General features: G+C 50.4%; 1 protein-coding gene across 1 annotated transcript in view; it reads left to right on the forward strand.

Annotated features, from left to right (window-relative positions):
• LOC132590741 (tyrosine-protein phosphatase non-receptor type substrate 1-like) overlaps window positions 1-23,278 on the forward strand; it is a 379,499-nt gene that overhangs the window by 309,608 nt on the left and 46,613 nt on the right. Inside the window, exons 3-4 of the mRNA XM_060263655.1 lie at window positions 14,040-14,381; window positions 22,796-23,110. Of these exons, the coding sequence (XP_060119638.1) occupies window positions 14,040-14,381; window positions 22,796-23,110 (657 nt within the window). The remainder of the gene's footprint in view (window positions 1-14,039; window positions 14,382-22,795; window positions 23,111-23,278) is intronic.

The following is a 23,278-nucleotide window of genomic DNA, read 5'->3' on the forward strand; positions in this document are numbered from 1 at the left end:
ATAAGAGTCCGCACACTTCACCACTACACCAAATGAAAGGGAGGGAGGGAGATGGGGAGTTTTGAAGGAGATGTTTGAGAGATGGAACTTACCTTCAAGTGCATTCTCCAAGCCACCAGCTAGCTTGGCATGGAGAAGTGGACTTAAAGAGACAGTTGCCTTCTCCAAACTGGCCGATGGGGTGAGGGGGGCTTCAAGAGTGACACAATACGTGTGAAAGAGCCACACGTGAATCAACGCTAACTTTTTTCAGACTCACGAAAGCTCATCCCCTGCCACAAATGTTCTTAGTCTTTCAGGTGCTCCTGGATTCTGGCTCTCTTCTACTGCTCAAAGGTAAAGGTAGGCCCCCTGTGCAAGCACCAATCGTTTTCTACCCGCTGCAGACCGACTAACGCAGCTGCCCATCTAAATTCATGGTGTGTGAAACTCTTTCACCTAATGTGACCTTAATGAGAGCATCGATTGGCTTTTGGAAAGATTTGTGAAAGAGGAACCTTATTCCAGGCTTGGGGAAGTATTCCAGGAGGCCTGTGTTCTTCCAGGCCGGTTTGGTGTAGCGGTGAAGTGGGCGGACTCTTACCTGGGAGAACCGGGTTTGATTCCCCACTCCTCCGCTTGCAGCTGCTAGCATGGCCTTGGGTCAGCCAGAGCTCTGGCAAAGGTCGTCCTTGAAAGGGCAGATTCTGTCAGAGCTATCTCAGCCCCACCCACCTCACAGGGTGTCTGTTGTGGGTGGAGGGGGAGGTAAAGGAGATTGTGGGTCGCTCATATGAACATATGAAGCTGCCTTATACTGCATCAGACCCTCGGTCCATCGAAGTCAGTATTGTCTACTCAGACTGGCAGTGGCTTTCCAGGGTCTCAAGCTGAAGTTTTTCACGCCTACTTGCTTGGACCCTTTTTAGTTGGAGATGCCGGGGATTGAACCTGGGACCTTTTGCTTACCAAGCAGATGCTCTACCACTGAGCCACCATCCCATCCCCTGAGACTCTGAGATTCAGAGTATAGGGCGGGATATAAATCCAATATCGTCGTCGTCTTTCAGAGTCAGACTCAAACTTCTAGATGCGAATCCCGCAAAAATGCAAGGGGGGGGGGGGTTAATTTCTAAGGCTCGGCATCCATTTTCAAAGCACCTGCAATCACTTTCCAACCTGCCTTCATCTTGGGGAAGCCGATGATAATGCGACGCATTAGCAAAAAAAAAAAAAAAAAGAAAATCACATGACTCTCTTTAAAAGATGTATTTTTTAAAGGGGCTAATTGTGGAATATGAACATCTATTACGCAGCGAGAAAACAGAAATGCTTAGAAGTGTTAGACAGTCAAATTGAACATTTACCTGCAATTAAGGTGTTCAAAAGTTTTGCACAAAACAATGTGCCCCGAGCAATTTCTATCACCCGTTCTGGGCCCATTTTTCATTCTCCTCCATTGTCTGAATTGTGTTTTCAACCCCGAGGGGGGGCCCCGCGAAGGAGAAAGAGAAACTAAGCACGAAAATAAAGAAAAGGCCTTTTAGTATACAGAGATTTATCATTGTGAAGGGTGTGTATGTAAATTTCCATTACAGCTGATGAAAAAAGCGTAAAAGCTACTGATGGGGGGCGGAGAGGAGACCCCATACGTAACAATCAGTACCGGCTGTCAGAGGAATATCCAGGTTGCAGATTTTGACAGTTGAAATTTTTATTCATCTTTCTGTCATTTGGGGAATGAGTTCCCGGCCAAATTTTTCGGCGCTTCACGCCACTCTTGACTGATATGAAAAGAGAAAAGCACCGCTGACTACGACCACTAAGTATCACTCATGGACCTTAGAAACATAAAAAGGCAATTTATTCTATACGGACATCCAATCCTTGTCTTGTTCTTGTGCGGTTTGCGGTCAGAACCAAAGAAGTATTAAAGCAATCCAATATATGAAAGCACAATGAAGCGCAGTTTCAGCTAGAGAGCCAGCTTGGTGTAGCCGGTTAAGTGTTGCGGACTCTTCTCTGGGAGAATCGAGTTTGATTCCCCACTCCTCCACTTGCACCTGCTGGAATGGCCTTGGGTCAGCCATAGCTCTGGCAGAGGTTGTCCTTGAAAGGGCAGCCGCTGTGAAGAGTTCTCTCAGCCCCACCCACCTCACGGGGTGTCCTGTTGTGGGGGAGGAAAGGAGATTGTAGGCCACTCTGAGACTCTTTGGAGTGGAGGGCGGGATATAAATCCAATATCTTCATTTACCTCATAGGAGTGTCTGTTGTGTGTGGGGGGGGGAAGGTAAAGGAGATTGTGATCCACTCTGAGACTCTTCGGAGTGGAGGGCAGGATATAAATCCAATATCTTCATCTACCTCACAGGGTGTCTGTTGTGGGGGGGAAGGTAAAAGAGATTGTGAGCTGCTCTGAGACTCTCCGGAGTGGAGGACGGGATATAAATTCAATATCTTCATCTACCTCACAGGGTGTCTGTTGTAGGGAGGAAGGTAAAGGAGATTGTGATCCACTCTGAGACTCTTCGGAGTGGAGGGCAGGATATAAATCCAATATCTTCATCTACCTCACAGGGTGTCTGTTGTGGGGGGGGAAGGTAAAAGAGATTGTGAGCTGCTCTGAGACTCTCCAGAGTGGAGGGCGGGATATAAATCCAATATCTTCATCTACCTCGCAGGGTGTCTGTTGTGGGGGAGGAAGGGAAAGGAGATTGTGAGCCGCTCTGAGACTCTTCGGAGTGGAGGGGCGGGATAGAAATCCAATATCTTCATCTACCTCGCAGGGTGTCTGTTGTGGGGGAGGAAGGTAAAGGAGATTGTGAGCCGCTCTGAGACTCTTCAGAGTGGAGGACGGGATATATACAATACCTTCATCTACCTCAACGGGTGTCTGTTGTGGGGAGGAAGGGAAAGGAGATTGTGAGCTGCTCTGAGACTCTTCGGAGCGGAGGGCGGGATATAAATCCAATATCTTCATCTACCTCACAGGGTGTCTGTTGTGGGGGAGGAAGGGAAAGGAGATTGTGAACTGCTCTGAGACTCTTCAGAGTGGAGGACGGGATATAAATCCAATATCTTCATCTACCTCACAGGGTGTCTGTTGTGGGGGAGGAAGGGAAAGGAGATTGTGAGCCGCTCTGAGACTCTTCGGAGTGGAGGGCGGGGTATAAATCCAATATCTTCATCTACCTCACAGGGTGTCTGTTGTGGGGGGGAAGAAGGTAAAGGAGATTGTGAGGCACTCCGAGACTCTTCGGACTGGAGGGCGGGATATAAATCCAATATCTTCTTCTTCTTCCATAGGAGATGCATACATGGACTTATAAGTGACTCACGTTTTGTGGTCTTCACACCATCAGAACTTCACTGTTTGCCTCGAGCTTTTTGCCTGCTGTCACGTTCTCAGGGCGCAGGCAGGCAGGAGTCCAAAGCCAGTCCAAGGTCAAAGTCCAGGAAGTCAAGCAGGTGCCAAGTCACCAATGCAGAATCACGAACCGGAATCAGAAGTCAATGTCCAAAAGCCAAAAGGTCAGGGTGCCAAGAGAAATCAAGCAGCTCAGGATCAGGGATCAGGAAGGAGTGTGGATGCAAGCCAGATAATAGGACTTGTTGCTTCCACAAGGTTACCAGGTCCTGGGTGGGAGCTATATGGGAGTCTCAATCAGCCTGCTCCCTTGGTGGCAGTGACTCTGCTAGAACTCAGGGCTGAGAGACCTGAAGCATTGGCATGCCTCATGTCTTCGCTCTGAAAGTTCTTTCCAGAGACTGCTTCGAACTCTTGAGATGGGAGGAGGAGAGCTTGGAGGAGATTGATCGTCAACAGCTGACACTGGTGCCTGGAGAGTGATTGATGGGCCAGCTGCTGTTTGTTCAGCTGAGGAACTGACTAGCAACTCTTCCAGGTCTGTTAACCCTTCCAGCTCCTCCTCGTCAGGGCTCATGACACCTGCCAGTGGAGACTGGAGCTCCAGTTCAGGCGTCTCAACTGAGGAGAGTTTGGGGGGCTTACATTTTAATACCGTCTTTATCGTCTGCTTTGAGCCTGGAAACTGTTCGAATCATTTCAAGCTTCTCCACGTTTGTATCCTCTGGCCAGGGTTTTTCATTCTGGGTTTTAGCTGACAACGGTTCGTGCCGTACGTTTTTATTCTGCGTTATTATGTAAGCTGCCCCGTGGTGCTGGAAACGGATTTCCTTGGCCATTTGTATCGTGACTTGATGGCACTTGTTTCAAAAAAGGTATCGAGGGAGGAACCAAAGCTTTAGAAGTGATGTTTGGCCGGGCTCAAACAGGAGAACGATCGAGGTTTACGAGATTATGCACGGGATAGGGAAGGTAGAGAAAGAAGTCCCTTTTTTCCCTTTCTCACAATACAAAATAGGCTGAGTGTCCCCAGCCCAAGGGACGCCTGTCTTGCCTCTCCCAGGGACAGGTCTTTCTCGATTCTGGTCCCAACCTGGTGGAATCATCTCCCTATAGAGATCCAGGCCCTACCTGGCTTGCTAGCCTTTCATAGAGCCTGTAAAACGGAGCTGTTCCTCCAGGACTTCGGGTGAGGTGGTGGGCATCTACCCGTTAGATCAGTTGGCCTCCCCTACTGTACTATCTTGCTGCGCTGATTTGCTGCGCTGTCCTGCTGCACCGTCTCATGGTATTGTTCTGCCAGGCTGTTTTGTTCTATTGAATGCTGAAATTGACTTTTATTATTATATGATTTTTATTGTGATTTTATTATATTGTGAGAGCCAGTTTGGTGTAGTGGTTAAGTGTGCGGACTCTTCTCTGGGAGAACCGGGTTTGATTCCCCACTCCTCCACTTGCACCTGCTGGAATGGCCTTGGGTCAGCCATAGCTCTGGCAGAGGTTGTCCTTGAAAGGGCAGCTGCTGTGAGAGTCCTCTCCAGCCCCACCCACCTCACAGGGTGTCTGTTGTGGGGGAGGAAGGTAAAGGAGATTGTGAGCCGCTCTGAGACTCTTCGGAGTGGAGAGCGAGATATAAATCCAATATCATCTTCTTCTTCTTCTTGGTGCTTGGGGTGGGGAACAGTGGGAGGGCTTCTAGTGTCCTGGCCCCACTGATTGACCTCCTGATAGTACCTTTTTTTTTTACCACTGTGTGACACGGAGTGTTGGGCTGAACGGGCCACTGGCCTGATCCAGCATGGCTTCTCTTATGTTCGTGTAGTGCTGCCTTGTCTTTTGGGTGCTTGGGGGGCAATAGTGGGAAGGCTTCTGGAGAGCCAGTTTGGTGTAGTGGTTAAGTGTATGGACTCTTATCTGGGAGAACCGGGTTTGATTCCCCACTCCTCCACTTTCACCTGCTGCAATGGCCTTGGGTTAGCCATGGCTCTCGCAGGAGTTGTCTTTGAAAGGGCAGCTTCTGGGAGAGCTCTCAGCCCCACCCACCTCACAGGGTGTCTGTTGTGGGGGGAGAAGATATAGGCGATTTTAAGCTGCTCTGAGTCTCTGATTCAGGGAGAAGAGCAGCGTATAAATCTGCAATTCTTCTTCTTAAAAAAAAGACCCAACAGATTAGGAGCTGACCATGTTGGGGGGGGGGGGGGTATGGAATCCACTGCTGTATGTCAAAAGGCCTCGTGACATATAATGCATGTTGGAGAAGAGGGACAACTGCATGTTTATCTATGTGCTAAGTTCCCCGGTTCAAGAAAATAACATGCCAGGAAAGTAAGCACTGACAAACTTACAAGAAGGAACTGGGCATGTTTAGCCTGGAGAGGAAGAGACTGAGAGGTGATAAGGATCACCATCTTCAAGTCCTTGAAGGGCTGTCCTAGAGAGGACGGGGTGGAATTCTTTTCTGTGGCCCCAGAAGATAGGACCAAAACCAACAGGTTGAAATTAAATCAAAAGAGTTTCCAGCTCAACATTAGGAAGAACTTCCTGACCGTTAGAGCAGTTCCTCAGTGGAACAGGCTTCCTCAGGAGGTGGTGAGCTCTCCTTCCTTGGAGGTTTTTAGAGTCTAGACGGCCATCTGACAGCAATGTGTATCCTGTGAATTTAGGGAGAGGAATTTGTGAGTTTCGTGCATTGTGCAGGGGGTTGGACTCGATGGCCCTGGAGGTCCCTTCCAACTCTTCTATGATTCTAACAGGCTTCCTCCTTGGGAGGTGGTGGGCTCTCCTTCCTTGGAGGTTTTTGAACAGAGGCTGGATGGCCATCTGACAGCAATGAAGATCCTGTGAATTTAGGGGGAGGCGTTTGGGGGCTTCCTGCATTGTGCAGGGGGTTGGACTAGATGATCCTGGAAGTCCCTTCCAGTTCTATGATTTCATTATTCTAAGCTGCAATGAGCCATTCGTAGCAATCAGTGCTAGCACTTACAAACTCTCCAGTTGGTGTTGCCAACCTCCAGGTGGGGCCTGGAGATCTCTTGGCATTACAACCTATTTCCACACTAGAAATATAAGTTTCCGTAGAGCAGAAAATGACTGTTTTGGACGGTGGACGCCATGAGACCGCATCCAGCCAGGGTCCCTTCCCTTCCCAAACTCTGCCCTCTTCTGGCCGCACCCTAAATCTCCAGGAATTTCCCAACCCAGAGTTGGCACCCCGGTCTCCAGAAGCAACTGCAGCCGTGTGCGATCCTGGAAGGCAGTTTATCAGATAGTCAGTGCGATGTGGAGCTTTTTTTTGGTAGCAGGAACTCATTTGCATATTAGGCCACACCCCCAAGAGCCAATCCTCCAAGAGCTTACAGTAGGCCCTGGATGAAGAGCCCTGTAAGCATCAGGGAGTGTGGCCTAATATGCAAAGGTATTCCTGCTACAAAAAAAAGCCCTCTAGTGGTGTAGTGATTAGCATGTCAGACTGTGATCTTGGGGGGGAGTGTGTGTGTGTGAGAGAGAGGCGTCATCAGGTCGCTTCCAACATACAGCAACCCTATGAATGAGTGACTTCCGAAACGTCCTATTGTGAACAGCCTTGCTGAGGTGTTGCAGACCGACAGCCATGGCTTCCTTCTTGAAGGAAAGGAAAGGTCGGTCCCCTGTGCAAGCACCAGTCGTTTCCGACTCTGGGGTGACGTTGCTTTCACAGCATTTCACGGCAGGCTTTTTACATGCTGGTTTGCCCTTGCCTTCCCCAGTCTTTTACACTTTCCCCCCAGCAAGCTGGGGACTCCTTTGACCGACCTCGGAAGGATGGAAGGCTGAGTCAACCTAGAGCCGGCTACCTGAACCCAGCTTCCGCCAGGGATCGAATTCAGGTCGTGAGCAGAGCTTAGGACTGCAGCACTGCAGCTTTACCACTCTGAACCACGGGGCTCTTAAGGAAAGGTCCCCTGTGTAAGCACCAGTCGTTTCCGACTCTGGGGTGACGTTGCTTTCACAGCGTTTTCACGGCAGGCTTTTTACGGGCTGGTTTGCCCTTGCCTTCCCCAGTCGTCTACGCTTCCCCCCCAGCAAGCTGGGGACTCCTTTGACCGACCTCGGAAGGATGGAAGGCTGAGTCAACCTGGAGCCAGCTGCCTGAAAACCCAGCTTCCGCCAGGGATCAAACTCAGATCGTGAGCAGAACTCTGCGCCACGGGGCTCTTTTTTTCGGAATGAGAGACCTCCAAAACATCCTGTAGCGAACAGCCTTGCTGAGGTCTTGCAAACCGACAGTCATGGCTTCCTTCTCGGAGACCTGGGTTCAAATCCCTCCTCATCAATGACATTCACTAGGTGACAATGGGCTGACTGCTTTCTCGGAACCTAACTTCTCCCGGAGAGCTGTGGAGTGGGGAGTGAGCAACGTGCCTCTCTCTGAGTTCGTTGGAGGACAGGCAAGATAAAATTAGATAGACAATTTGCATTTGCAACGGAATGGTGAAAATGACTGTTGCGTGCAGCTGAATGTTCTAAATCAGCAGTCCCCAACCTTTTTGGCACCAGGGACTGGTTTTGTGGAAGACAATTTTTCCATGGACCGGGGGAGGGGGGGGGGATGATACAATGGCGTGCTTTATTTTGGTGGGGTGGTTAAGTGTGCAGGACTGGGTTGCATTCCCCTCTCCTCCGCTTGCAGCTCCTGGGATGGCCCTGGGTCAGCCAGAGCTCTCGCAGAGCTGTCCTTGAAAGCGCAGCTTCTGGGAGAGCTCTCTCAACCCCACCCACCTCGCAGGATTTCTGTTGTGGGGTAGGAAGGTAAAGGAGATTGTAGGCTGCTCGGAGATGGGGAGTGGAAGTCAGGTTTCCAAGATTATGCATGGGGTGGAGAAAGTAGAGAAAGAAGTCCTTTTCTCTCTTTCTCACAGTCAGGTTAAAATGGCTAAAAGAAAGTCCGTCTTCACCCAAAGGGTGATTAACATGTGGAATTCACTGCCACAGGAGGTGCTGGCGGCTACAAGCATAGCCAGCTTCAAGAGGGGATTGGATAAAAATATGGAGCAGAGTTCCATCAGTGGCTATTAATCACAGTATATATATATATGTGTGTGTGTGTGTGTGTGTGTGTGTGTGTGTACACACACACATATATTGGCCACTGTGTGACACAGAGTGTTGGACTGGATGGGCCATTGGCCTGATCCAACATGGCTTCTTTTAGGTTCTTATGTGACTCAGAGTGCTGGACTGGATGAGCCATTGGCCTGATCCAACATGGCTTCTTTTAGGTTCTTATGTGACTCAGAGTGTTGGACTGGATGGGCCATTGGCCTGATCCAACATGGCTTCTTTTAGGTTCTTATGTGACTCAGAGTGTTGGACTGGATGGGCCATTGGCCTGATCCAACAGGGCTTCTCTTACGTTTTTCTGTGACACAGAGTGCTGGACTGGATGGGCCATTGGTCTGATCCAACAGACCTTCTCTTATGTTCTTCTGTGACACAGAGTGTTGGACTGGATGGGCCATTGGCCTGATCCAACAGGGCTTCTCTTATGTTCTTCTGTGACACAGCGTGTTGGACTGGATGGGCCATTGGCCTGATCCAACAGGGCTTCTCTTATGTTCATGAGCCAGTTTGGTGTAGTGGTTAAGTGTGCGGACTCTTATCTGGGAGAACCGGGTTTGATTCCCCACTCCTCCACTTGCACCTGCTAGCATGGCCTTGGGTCAGCCATAGCTCTGGCAGAGGTTGTCCTTGAAAGGGCAGCTGCTGTGAGAGCCCTCTCCAGGCCCACCCACCTCACAGGGTGTCTGTTGTGGGGGGGGGGAGGTAAAGGAGATTGTGAGCTGCTCTGAGACTCTTCGGAGTGGAGGGTGGGATATAAATCCAATATCTTCTTCTTCTTCTTATGTGACACAGAGTATTGGACTGGATGAGCCATTGGCCCAATCCCACAGGGCTTCTCTTATGTTCTTCTGTGACACAGAGTGTTGGACTCAAGGGCCACTGGCCTGATCCAACATGGCTTCTCTTATGTTCTTCTGTGACACAGAGTGTTGGACTCAATGGGCCACTGGCCTGATCCAACATGGCTTCTCTTATTTTCTTCCGTGACACAGCGTGTTGGACTGGATGGGCCATTGGCCTGATCCAACAGGCCTTCTCTTATGTTCTTCTGTGACACAGAGTTTTGGACTGGATGGGCCACTGGCCTGAACCAACAGGGCTTCTCTTATTTTCTTCTGTGACACAGAGTGTTGGACTGGATGGGCCACTGGCCTGATCCAACATGGCTTCTCTTATGTTCTTATGTGACACAGAGTGTTGGATTGGAGGGGCCACTGGCCTGATCCAACAGGGCTTCTCTTATGTGACACAGAGTGTTGGACTGGATGGACCACTGGCCTGATCCAACAGGGCTTCTCTTATGTTCTTATGTGACACAGAGTGTTGGACTGGATGGGCCATTGGCCTGATCCAACATGGCTTCTCTTATGCTCTTATGTGACACAGAGTGTTGGACTGGAGGGGCCACTGGCCTGATCCAACAGGGCTTCTCTTATGTTCTTATGTGACACAGAGTGTTGGACTGGAGGGGCCACTGGCCTGATCCAACACGGCTTTTCTTATGCTCTTATGTGACACAGAGTGTTGGACTGGATGGGCCATTGGCCTGATCCAACATGGCTTCTCTTATGCTCTTATGTGACACAGAGTGTTGAACTGGAGGGGCCACTGGCCTGATCCAACAGGGCTTCTCTTATGTTCTTATGTGACACAGAGTGTTGGACTGGAGGGGCCACTGGCCTGATCCAACAGGGCTTCTCTTATGTTCTGATGTCACACAGAGTGTTGGACTGGAGGGGCCACTGGCCTGATCCAACAGGGCTTCTCTTATGTTCTTATATAAATCCAATGTTGTCGTCTTATTATTATTAGTAGCAGTAGTACTCCATTGTAATATATAACGAAATAATTCTACAACTCACGGCCCAGTTGCGAACAGGCCACGGACCAGTACCCCTCCACGGATGGGGGGGTTGGCGACCCCTTGTCTAAATGACACTCTGCACGCTATCACGGCTGCTGCAGAAGCAGAGAGTGTTTTTTTGCCAAGTAGCAACTGTCTACAGGTCCAGGCCTAGGCTGTCATCTGGTGCCCTCCACCCCACACTGCTGACATCACCGAGTCACATGGGGGGCGTCCAGTTCTTCACCCCTCTAGGCAGTCACCTCGTTTCCTTAGTGGCAGGGAAACCCGGTCTGCTTTGCAGGATCTGCCCTCCTGCATTGTAAATCTTCGGGATGTTTCTTGACATGAGCGTTCCGTGACTCCCCCTGCCATGGAGAGCTAGGCAGGTACAGGACCTTTTTTCTAGCAGGAGCTCCTCTGCATATTAGGCCACACACACACCCCTGATTAGCCAATCCTCCTGTAGCTTAGAGGGCTTTTCGTACAGGGCCTGCTGTAAGCTCCAGGAGGATTGGCTGCATCAGGGGGGGCGTGGCCTAATCTGCAGTGGAGCCCCTGCTGGAAAAAAAGGAGCTATGGCTGACCCAAGGCCGTTCCAGTAGCTGCAAGGGGAGGAGTGGGGAATCCAACCCAGTTCTCCCAGATAAGAGAGCTATGGCTGACCCAAGGCCATTCCAGCAGCTGCAAAGGGAGGAGTGGGGAATCCAACCCGGTTCTCCCAGATAAGAGAGCTATGGCTGACCCAAGACCATTCCAGCAGCTGCAAGGGGAGGAGGGGGGAATCAAACCCGGTTCTCCCGGATAAGAGAGCTCTGGCTGACCCATGGCCATTCCAGCAGCTGCAAGGGGAGGAGTGGGGAATAAAACCCGGTTCTCCCAGATAAGAGAGCTATGGCTGACCCAAGGCCATTCCAGCAGCTGCAAGTGGAGGAGTGGGGAATCAAACCCAGTTCTCCCAGATAAGAGAGCTCTGGCTGACCCAAGGCCGTTCCAGCAGCTGCAAAGGAAGGAGTGGGGAATCAAACCCAGTTCTCCCAGATAAGACAGCTATGGCTGACCCAAGGCCATTCCAGCAGCTGCAAGGGGAGGAGGGGGGAATCAAACCCAGTTCTCCCAGATAAGACAGCTATGGCTGACCCAAGGCCATTCCAGCAGCTGCAAGTGGAGGAGTGGGAATCAAACCCGGTGCTCCCAGATAAGAGTCCGCGCACTTAACCACTACACCAAACTGGCCTGGAAGAACACTTGGAATATTTCCCTAAGCCTGGAATTAGTTAGCCAATCCTTCTGGAGCTTAGAGGGCTCTTCGAACAGGGCCTACTGGAAGCTCCAGGAGGATTGGCTACATCAGGGGGGCGTAGCCTAATATGCAGAGCAGCCCCTGCTAGGCAAAAAAGAGCCCTGGGCAGAAGTCTCCCCCTTGCGCCATAACAAGTGCCACTAGTCTCACAGGTGTGACCTGTGATGGCCACCCTCTGTTGTGTATGAGTGGCGGGGGCCCAGCCGGGCTGTTAGTGGCCTGGTGTGGAAAGCAGAGCTCTCGGGATGCATATCGAATAAGCACCTAACCCTCGGTGAACGACCTGGTCCAATCTACCCTCCTGGTAACGCTGAAACGATAACGCCGTCTAGGAGAGCGCACTCATGAACTTACGCGCGGCTGCCTTCTGCTGCATCACAGCGTCGGTCCATCGCAGTCGGTATAGTCTACGCCGCTGGTGGCCAAACTTGCTTAACGTAAGAGCCGCATAGAGTAGGCAGATGATACAACAAGAAATTTCTAAAATTTTGGGATACGACTTTAAGAAAGTTGCAGAGACTTTTCTGCTGGGATTACAAATGGAAAAATTTCCAAAAGAAGATAGAACTCTAATTTGGATCTTGCTCTCAGCTGCTAGGACATTATATGCGCAGTTCTGGAAGCAAGAAAAAATACCAGAGAAATGGGATTGGATTGTGTAAGTTTTATTGTGGAGTGAGATGGACAAATTAACAAGAACTTTAAGAGACTATAATTTGGATGTGTTTAAAAAGGAGTGGAAGAAATTTAGAGGATATATAGAGAAAGAGTGGAATGTAAAAAGACATTGGACAATTTTTTAACAAGAATATGGGAAAAGAAAGATATTGAACTTTGATTGGCTAAGGGTACCTTTATAACTGAATTTAAATATATAACCTCGGCGGGAGTCTAGTAACGGGAGGGAGGGGGGATTGGAAAATATCATATGGGTTAGAGATAGTAATGATATAATTAGATATTGTTACCATATGTTATTAATAAAATTGTTTAAAACTCAGAGCCGCATAGAGTAAATGTCAGATGTTTGAGAGCCACAAGACATGAACGTCAGATGTTTAATTGCAGGGAAAGGAAGGAAGGCAAATAGATGGGGGAGGGATGGAAAGAAAATAACTTTAATTTTAAATGCATTCTCCAAGCTGCCAGCTGGCTTGGCTGGGGACATGATTTAAAGAGAAAAATGCCTTCTCCATACTGGGGCTGTGGGGGCTTTGAGAGCCACGCAATTTGTGTAGAAGAGCCACATGTGGCTTCCGAGCCACAGTTTGGCTACCCCTGGTCTACACAGTCTGGCAGCCCCTCTCTGAGGTCTGTCTCGGTCAGAGATCTTTCACATCGCTTGTTGCCTGGTCCTTTTAACTGGAGATGCCAGAGATTGAACCTGGGACCTTCTGCATGCCGAGCAGAGGCTCTTCCACTGAGCCATGGCTCCCCTCCTGGCTCTCCAGGGTCTCAGGCTGAGGTCTTTCCATCACCTCCCACCTGGTCCTTTTAACTGGAGATGCCGGGGATTGAACCTGGGACCTTCTGCATGCCAAGTAGAGGCTCTTCCACTGAGCCACGGCTCCCCCTCCTGGCTCTCCAGGGTCTCAGGCTGAGGTCTTTCCCATCACCTCCTGCCTGGTCCTTTTAACTGGAGATGCCAGGGATTGAACCTGGGACTTTCTGCATGCCAAGCAGAGGCTCGACCACTGAGCCAGGATCTCAGGTCAAGGTCCTTCCCGTCACCTCCTGCCTGGTCTTTTAACTGGAGATGCTGGGGACTGAACCTGGGACCTTCTGCATGCCAAGCAAAGGCTCTGCCACTGAGCCAGGGTCACAGATCAAGGTCTTTCTTATCACCCCCCACCTGGTTCTTTTAACTGGAGATGCCGGGGACTGAACCTGGGACCTTCTGCATGCCAAGCAGAGGCTCTGCCACTGAGCCAGGGTCACAGGTCAAGGTCTTTCTTATCACCTCCCACCTGGTTCTTTTAACTGGAGATGTCGGGGATTGAACCTGGGACCTTCTGCATGCCAAGCAGAGGCTCTGCCACTGAGCCAGGGTCAAAGGTCAAGGTCTTTCTTATCACCTCCCACCTGGTTCTTTTAACTGGAGATGTCAGGGATTGAACCTGGGACCTTCTGCATGCCAAGCAGATGCTCGACCCCTGAGTTACAGCCACTCCCCAACAAAACTGCTTTAGATTAGGCCGTCGGTCCATCAAGGTCGGTATTGTCTACTCAGACTGGCAGCAGCTCTCCAGGGTCTCAGGCAGAGAAGGGTCTTTCACATCACCTTCTCCTCGCTCCTTTGAAGTGGAGATGGTGGGGATGGAGCCTGGGACCTTCTGCCTGCCAAGCAGACGATCTTCCACCAAGCCACAGCACCTCTTCCATTGAGAGAGCATTCGTGCCCCATTTGGGGGAGCAAACAGGTAACCAATTCTCCATTTTGGTTGCAGGTGCCAGAGCCCAGGAGCTGGCGGTGCTACAGACCGAGGGACCCTTGAGGCTGACCGCAGGAGAGACCCTCGACCTCAACTGCACGTTGATTGGCTATGGCCCACCAGGGGGCGTCCGATGGTACAAGGGCTCCAACAGAAGCCAGCCTCCCGTTTACTACGATAAAGCAGCACTCCCTCCCCGAGTGACCAGGGTCTTTCCTGGGTCAGACACGGACTACAGCATCCGCATCACCAACATCCAGCCGGAGGACGCCGGGACCTACTACTGTGCGAAATACAAGGCGGGAGTCCAGGAGACGGAATATAAGTCGGGAAAGGGCACTGAGGTTTCGGTGATCGGTGAGTACCATCCAGACCCCGCTGGTGACGGAATGGGCACAGGGCAAGTAGTCCGTGCGCCGTTTCCCTCTCTGAGATGGGCCTTTGAGGGATCTGAACTCTGGATGTGCTGAAGGGCCTTGGGGGAAGGGTCAGCCCTTTTGGTTCAGCAGTTAGAGCCACTAACTGGAAGACAAAGAAAGACTTTTTTTTCCTTCTAAAGGGAAGCCCAGGTATTTTTCTCCTCACCCCTCCTAGACAGCTACTCCTTTATTTGTTTATTTATTTATTTAGATTCCCCACTCCTCCACTTACAGCTGCCGGAATGGCCTTGGGTTAGCCATAGCTCTCACAGAGCTGTCCTTGAAAGGGCAGCCGCTGTGAGAGCTCTCTTAGCCCCATCCACCTCACAGGGTGTCTGTTGTGGGGGAGGAAGATACAGGACATTGTAAGCCGCTCTGAGTCTCTGATTCAGAGAGAAGGCGGGGTATAAATCTGCAGTCGTGTTCTTTCCCACTCCTTCGCTTGCAGCTGCTAGGATGGCCTTGGGTCAGCCATAGCTCTTGCAGAGTTGTCCTTGAAAGGGCAGCTGCTGTAAGAGCTCTCTCAGCCCCACTTACCTCACAGGGTGTCTGTTGTGGGGGAGGAAGGGAAAGGAGATTGTAGGCCGCTCTCTGTCCTTGAAAGGGTAGCTGCTGTAAGAGCTCTCTCAACCCCACTAACCTCACAGGGTGTCTATTGTAGGAGGGAGAAGATATAGGGGATTGTAAGCTGCTCTCTCTGATTCAGAGGGAAGGAAGGGTATAAATCTGCAGTCTTCTTCTTCCCCACTCCTTCGCTTGCAGCAGCTTGGATGGTCTTGGGTCAGCCATAGCTCTTGCAGAGTTGTCCTTGAAAGGGCAGCTGTTGTGAAAGCCCTCTCCAGCCCCACCCACCTCACAGGGTGTCTGTTGTGGGGGAGGAAGGGAAAGGAGATTGTAGGCCGCTCTCTGTCCTTGAAAGGGTAGCTGCTGTAAGAGCTCTCTCAACCCCACTAACCTCACAGGGTGTCTGTTGTAGGAGGGAGAAGATATAGGGGATTGTAAGCCGCTCTCTCTGATTCAGAGGGAAGGAAGGGTATAAATCTGCAGTCTTCTTCTTCCCCACTCCTTTGCTTGCAGCAGCTAGGATGGCCTTGGGTCAGCCATAGCTCTTGCAGAGTTGTCCTTGAAAGGGCAGCTGCTGTGAGAGCCCTCTCCAGCCCCACCCATCTCACAGGGTGTCTGTTGTGGGGGAGGAAGGGAAGGGAGATTGTAGGCCGCTCTCTGTCCTTGAAAGGGTAGCTGCTGTAAGAGCTCTCTCAACCCCACTAACCTCACAGGCTGTCTGTTGTAGGAGGGAGAAGATATAGGGGATTGTAAGCCGCTCTCTCTGATTCAGAGGGAAGGAAGGGTATAAATCTGCAGTCTTCTTCTTCACCACTCCTTCGCTTGCAGCAGCTAGGATGGCCTTGGGTCAGCCATAGCTCTTGCAGAGTTGTCCTTGAAAGGGCAGCTTCTGGGAGAGCTCTCTCAGGCCCACCCACTCTTGCTCTTTTCTACTGCTGCAGACAGGCTAATGGGGTTACCCATCTAAATTAATGAAGTATGAAACTCTCTCACCTAATGTGACCTTAATGAAAGCTTCAATTGGCTTTTGGAAACATTTGTGAAAGAGGAACCTTATTCCTGGCTTGGGGAAGTATTCCAAGAGGCCTGTGTTCTTCCAGGCCAGTTTGGTGTAGTGGTGAAGTGTTCGGACTCTTATCTGGGAGGAACCAGGTTTGATTCCCCACTCCTCCCCTTGCAGCTGCTGGAATGGCCTTGGGTCAGCCATAGCTCTCTTATCTGGGAGAACCGGGTTTGATTCCCCACTCCTCCACTTGCAGCTGCTGGAATGGCCTTGGGTCAGCCATAGCTCTCTTATCTGGGAGAACCGGGTTTGATTCCCCCCTCCTCCACTTGCACCTGCTGGAATGGCCTTGGGTCAACCAGAGCTCTCCTATCTGGGAGAACCGGGTTTGATTCCCCCCTCCTCCACTTGCAGCTGCTGGAATGGCCTTGGGTCAGCCAGAGCTCTCTCATCTGGGAGAACCGGGTTTGATTCCCCCCTCCTCCCCTTGCAGCTGCTGGAATGGCCTTGGGTCAGCCAGAGCTCTCTTATCTGGGAGAACCGGGTTTGATTCCCCACTCCTCCCCTTGCAGCTGCTGGAATGGCCTTGGGTCAGCCACAGCTCTCTTATCTGGGAGAACCAGGTTTGATTCCCCACTCCTCCACTTGCACCTGCTGGAATGGCCTTGGGTCAGCCATAGCTCTTGCAGGAGTTGTCCTCGAAAGGGCAGCTGCTGCGAGAGCTCTCTCAGCCCCACCCACCTCACAGGGTGTCTGCTGTGGGGGGAGAAAATATAGACAATTGGAGCCGCTCTGAGATTCGGAGTGGAGGGCGGGATGTAAATCCAGTATCATCTTCTTCTACTACTACTAATCATCTGAGGGGCCAGTCAGGGGGAAAGTTCTGCACAGATGCTTCATAGAGCGGAAGGGTTGGATCCAATATAAATGTCACCTTGTTGGGCCAGGCCATGTGTGCCATAAAATGCAACCCAAGGTACTGGAAATATAAACGTTATAAAGATGCTTTTAGATGCTGAATGGCAATAGCAGACGGGATTGGGTTAGGTGTGATATGCAGAGGGGAAGGTAGGTATAGATATACCAGCAATGGTAATGAGACAGGAAACCTAGGTCTCAGTTCGGTCCAGGAGGATTCCGTCCAGGAGGATGCAGAGAATAAATGGAAAGGAGTCGAAAGAAGTGAGCGGTGACTCATGAAAGCTCATAGCCTACCACAAATTTTGTTAGTCTATAAGGCGCTGCAGGGCTCATACTTTTTCTACTGCTATTAGAAACCGCAGCATTCAAAAACCAAGTGGAGGAACATTTTAACCTTCCAGAACGTTCAGCTGCTGTTCTCGTACAAAGGAATTTCAGGAGGAGATAAGAGAGATTGCTGAATTGCAACCAGGGCCGCCCCTAGGGTGCGCGGCGCTCCAGGCAGACTCGCCGTGCCCTGCTCCCTCCGCAGCACCACCCTGCAACCCTGTGCCCCACCACCCCTCCCCTCCCCTTTGCCCGCATGTGCCATAGAATCATAGAGTTGGAAGGGACCTCCAGGGCCATCCAGTCCAACCTCCTGCCCAATGCAGGGAACTCACAAACACCCCCCCCCTCCTAAATTCACAGGATCTTCCCCCTCCCCTCTCCTCTCTATTTGTGGCGCTGCAGTGTCCAGAGAGGGAAGTACACTCGGTGAGTCCCAGGACTGTGGGGGCAAATCCCACATTCCATGCAAAGCCATAGAATAGAGCCCAGACTTTGCTACTTTAATAAATGTGCCAGCCTTGGGAGCAGTGTTCCCTGTAAGCTGAGTTAGTGTGAGCTAGCTCACAGTTTTTTAGCCTCTGGCTCACGCTTTTTTTTTTTTTTTTTGTCTTAGCTCAGGAAAAGTGGCCCCAGAGCAAACCGATTTATGCCGTAGTTTATATTTTTAATGCCGGTAGCTGACAAAGCAGAATTTTTGCTCACAGGACTCCATAGGCGTAGTGGTTAAGTGTGCAGACTCTTATCTGGGAGAACCGGGTTTGATTCCCCACTCCTCCACTTGCACCTGCTGGAATGGCCTTGGGTCAGCCATAGCTCTGGCAGGGGTTGTCCTTGAAAGGGCAGCTGCTGGGAGAGCCCTCTCAGCCCCACCCACCTCACAGGGTGTCTGTTGTGGGGGAGAAAGGGAAAGGGGATTGTGAGCCGCTCTGAGACTCTTCGGAGTGGAGGGCGGGATATAAATCCAATATCTTCATCTACCTCACAGGGTGTTTGTTGTGGGGGAGGAAGGGAAAGGAGATTGTGAGCCGCTCTGAGACTCTTCGGAGTGGAGGGCGGGATATAAATCCAATATCTTCATCTACCTCACAGGGTGTTTGTTGTGGGGGAGGAAGGGAAAGGAGATTGTGAGCCGCTCTGAGACTCTTCGGAGTGGAGGGCGGGATATAAATCCAATATCTTCATCTACCTCACAGGGTGTCTGTTGTGGGAGAGGAAGGGAAAGGAGATTGTGAGCCGCTCTGAGACTCTTCGGAGTGGAGGGCGGGATATAAATCCAATATCTTCATCTACCTCACAGGGTGTCTGTTGTGGGGGAGGAAGGGAAAGGAGATTGTGAGCCGCTCTGAGACCCTTTGGAGTGGAGGGCGGGATATAAATCCAATATCTTCATCTACCTCACGGGGTGTCTGTTGTGGGGGAGGAAGGGAAAGGAGATTGTGAGCCGCTCTGAGACTCTTCGGAGTGGACGGCGGGATATAAATCCAATATCTTCATCTACCTCACGGGGTGTCTGTTGTGGGGGAGGAAGGGAAAGGAGATTGTGAGCCGCTCTGAGACTCTTCGGAGTGGAGGGCGGGATATAAATCCAATATCTTCATCTACCTCACGGGGTGTCTGTTTTGGGGGAGGAAGGGAAAGGAGATTGTGAGCCGCTCTGAGACTCTTCGGAGTGGAGGGCGGGATATAAATCCATTATCTTCATCTACCTCACAGGGTGTTTGTTGTGGGGGAGGAAGGGAAAGGAGATTGTGAGCCGCTCTGAGACCCTTTGGAGTGGAGGGCGGGATATAAATCCAATATCATAGCTTAGAGGGAGAGAATTGCTTGAGAGGGGCTGATTTTGAAGGTAAAATCCGAAGAATCGTTCCCACTCAAGAGAATTCGTCCCTTAAGTCGTTCAGAGTTGTCATTCGTTACCGCTTGTTGAAAAGTTTGTTTCGTTGTTCGGTGAGGATTCGCTCATTTGTTTTTTGCGGTGAGGCGAAGCGTGTTGAAATTTACCTATCCTTTTCCCCCTCCTTCAGCTAATGCTAACATTTTAAAAATTCTTGACCACTGGGCGACCATACTTGACCACTCCATTGAACTAATCTCCACTAACTGATCTAACATCTTAGCCGGGTTCTGGCTCCTTTTATCTCTGCATGTTGTTCCATAGAGATAAGGCTATTTTGCTGCTTGCTAAAAAGAAAGGCTCTGTGCGGCATTTGCTTCCTTTGCGGCATGGAAAGCAGCCTAATCTGTCAGAAACCCTCTGTACTAATGCTGGCTTTGGCGTTGAACCTTTCCGCGGGGTGGGGGGGAGATGATCCACATAATTAACACATGGAATTCACTGCCATAGGAGGTAGCGGCGGCTACAAGCATAGCCAGCTTCAAGAGGGGATGGGATAAAAATATGGAGCAGAGGTCCATCAGTGGCTATTAGAAACAGTGTGTGTGTGTGTATAAAAAATTTTTGGCCACTGTGTGACACAGAGTGTTGGACTGGATGGGCCACTGGCCTGAACCAACAGGGCTTCCCTTATGTTCTTATGTGACACAGAGTGTTGGACTGGATGGGCCATTGGCCTGATCCAACATGGCTTCTCTGATGTTCTTATGTGACACAGTGTTGGACTGGATGGGCCATTGGCCTGATCCAACAGGGCTTCTCTGATGTTCTTATGTGACACAGAGTGTTGGACTGGAGGGTCCACTGGCCTGATCCAACCTGGCTTCTCTTATGTTCTTATGTGACACAGAGGGTTGGACTGGATGGGCCATTGGCCTGAGCCATCAGGGCTTCTCTTATGTTTTTATGTGACATAGAGTGTTGGACTGGAGGGGCCACTGGCCTGATCCAACCTGGCTTCTCTTATGTTCTTATGTGACACAGAGTGTTGGACTGGATGGGCCATTGGCCTGATCCAACATGGCTTCTCTGATGTTCTTATGTGACACAGAGGGTTGGACTGGATGGGCCATTGGCCTGAGCCATCAGGGCTTCTCTTATGTTCTTATGTGACACAGAGTGTTGGACTGGAGGGGCCACTGGCCTGATCCAACCTGGCTTCTCTTATGTTCTTATGTGACACAGAGTGTTGGACTGGATGGGCCATTGGCCTGATCCAACATGGCTTCTCTGATGTTCTTATGCGACACAGTGTTGGACTGGATGGGCCATTGGCCTGATCCAACAGGGCTTCTCTTATGTTCTTATGTGACACAGAGTGTTGGATTGGATGGGCCATTGGCCTGATCCAGATGGCTTCTCTTATGTTCTTATGTAACACAGAGTGTTGGACTGGAGGGGCCATTGGCCTGATCCAACAGGGCTTCTCTTATGTTCTTATGTGACACAGAATGTTAGACTGGATGGGCCATTGGCCTGATCCAACATGGCTTCTATTATGTTCTTATCCCTGTTCCTAAGCAAGCATTGTGTGGGGATGGAGGAAGTATTCTCTTGTGATGGATTATAGTCAGGCCTCAGATTCAGTGGGAGCTCACAGGAACACAGCTCCTGAACCTTTCTGACAGTTCCTCCTCCTCCTTCCGAGAGTTCCACCTCCTTGTCCATTGAAGAGTAGGTGCAGCTACGTAACAATCCCTAGATGAGCTCCACCACCTATTTTTCTACAAAACGACCCCTGATTATCGTTCCATCTGAGACCCAGTCTTCCCTTTCGCTCTCTCCCATCCCCTGCACAAAGCCCCACATCATCTTGTATTTTCTTCCTTTCCAGTCACACCCAGTCCCATTCTGGTTTGGTGTAGTGGTTGAGTGCACGGACTCTTATCTGGGAGAACCGAGTTTGATTCCCCACTCCTCCACTTGCAGCTGCTAGAATGGCCTTGGGTCAGCCGTAGCTTTCATACCAGTTGTCCTTGAAAGGGTTGTCCTGAAAAGGCAGCTGCTGTGAGAGCCCTCTCAGCCCCACCTACCTCACAGGGTGTCTGTTGTGGGGGGAGAAGATATAGGAGATTGTAAGCCGCTCTGAGTCTCTGATTCAGAGAGAAGGGAGGGTATAAATCGGCGGTCTTCTTCAGTCTTCTTGCCAGTACCCGTGTGACTCTGCCTTTCTCCTCTAATCAGTGGCTTGGAGTAATTCATCTCCCATGAATTAAAATGAGAAATTCAGATTATAAATATAAAACAGTAGGCCCTGTGACCTCTTGGAGGACTGACTACATCAGGGGTGTGTGGTCTAATATGCAAAAGAGTTCCTACTGCGAAAAAAGCCCTGAATAAGACAATGGTCAGATGTGTATTCATTGCAAGTCCAGTGGCCACAGCTTCCGGTATGCTCCCAATGTGTTCAAGACCGGGAGGTGACTATCTGGGTGTCAGTTTGGTGTAATGATGAAGTGTCTGCCCTGACTTGGATGGCCCTGGTTAACTTGACCTTGACAGGTCTAAGAAGCCAAGCAAGGTTGGGCCCTGGTTAATCTTTGGGTGGGCAACCACCATGGAAGTCCAGGGTTGCTATGCAGAGGGAAGCGATATTAAACTACCTCCGTTCAGCTCTTGCCCAAAGGGTGATTAACATGTGGAATTCACTGCCACAGGAGGTGGTAGCAGCTACAAGCTATTAGCCACAGTGTGTATATATGTATGTGTGTGTGTGTGTGTGTGTATATATATATATATATATATATATATATATATATATATATATATATATATATATATATATATATATATATATATATATATATATTAATTTTTTGGCCACTATGTGACACAGAGTGTTGGACTGGAGGGGCCACTGACCTGATCCAACATGGCTTCTCTTATGTTCTATGTGACACAGAGTGTTGGACTGGATGGGCCACTGGCCTGATCCAACAGGGCTTCTCTTATGTTCTTATGTGACACAGAGTGTTGGACTGGATGGGCCATTGGCCCGATCCAACATGGCTTCTCTTATGTTCTTATGCCTTGAACACCCTTGAACAAGTCACTTTGACTTGATGGCACTTTCCATCCCAATTAATCCCTTTGTTGTGGGAAGGACGGGATATAAATCATAAATAAACTAAACTAAAACTAAACTTATGTGACACAGAGTGTTGGACTGGATGGGCCATTGGTGTGATCCAACATGGCTTCTCTTATGCTCTTATGTGACACAGAGTGTTGGACTGTATGGGCCGTTGGCCTGATCCAACATTGCTTCTCTTATGTTCTTATGTGACACAGAGTGTTGGACTGGATGGGCCATTGGCGTGATCCAACATGGCTTCTCCTATGGTCTTATGTGACACAGAGTGTTGGACTGGATGGGCCGTTGGCCTGATCCAACATTGCTTCTCTTATGTTCTTATGTGACACAGAGTGTTGGACTGGATGGGCCATTGGCCCGATCCAACATGGCTTCTCTTATGTTCTTATGCCTTGAACACGCTTGAACAAGTCACTTTGACTTGATGGCACTTTCCATCCCAATTAATCCCTTTGTTGGTTCCATGTTGCAGCTGTGTGATGACTTGCACTGCGATATCCGTTGCTTGGGATACCAGGAAACTCATTTGTTCCTTTCCTCCTCCAGCCACACCGTCCCAGCCCTCAATCACCGGCCCTCCAAGCAGAGTGGATTCGGGGACCTTGGTGACTTTCAGCTGCACCTCGGATGGGTTCTTCCCCCGAGAGATCACGGTCACCTGGCATAAGAACTGGAGGACCATCCATGACTCCCGGACCATGACTCTGCCCCCGACAGAGAGCCCCTCTTACCGAGTTGTGAGCACCGTGGCGGTGACCCTCACGGAGAAGGACGTGAAGTCGGAGCTTACCTGCCAGATCCAGCACAGCACCTTGAGCGGCCCCTTGTCGCAGAGCTTCAAACTGGGCAATGCCCTTCGAGGTATGAGAAACGTTGCTGCACAGGGGATCACCGTAGAGAAAGGACAAGGTCGTGTCACCCAGAGAGCATGGGAGGGGTCTCTCCATCATGCCCTGTTGACCAGCCTCGGGGGAGAAGCAGATCTTAATTTATTTTGAACCTATGAAGCTGCCTTCTACTGAATCAGAC

The sequence above is a fragment of the Heteronotia binoei genome, chromosome 2, assembly GCF_032191835.1.
Source record: "Heteronotia binoei isolate CCM8104 ecotype False Entrance Well chromosome 2, APGP_CSIRO_Hbin_v1, whole genome shotgun sequence".
NCBI lineage: Eukaryota > Metazoa > Chordata > Lepidosauria > Squamata > Gekkonidae > Heteronotia > Heteronotia binoei.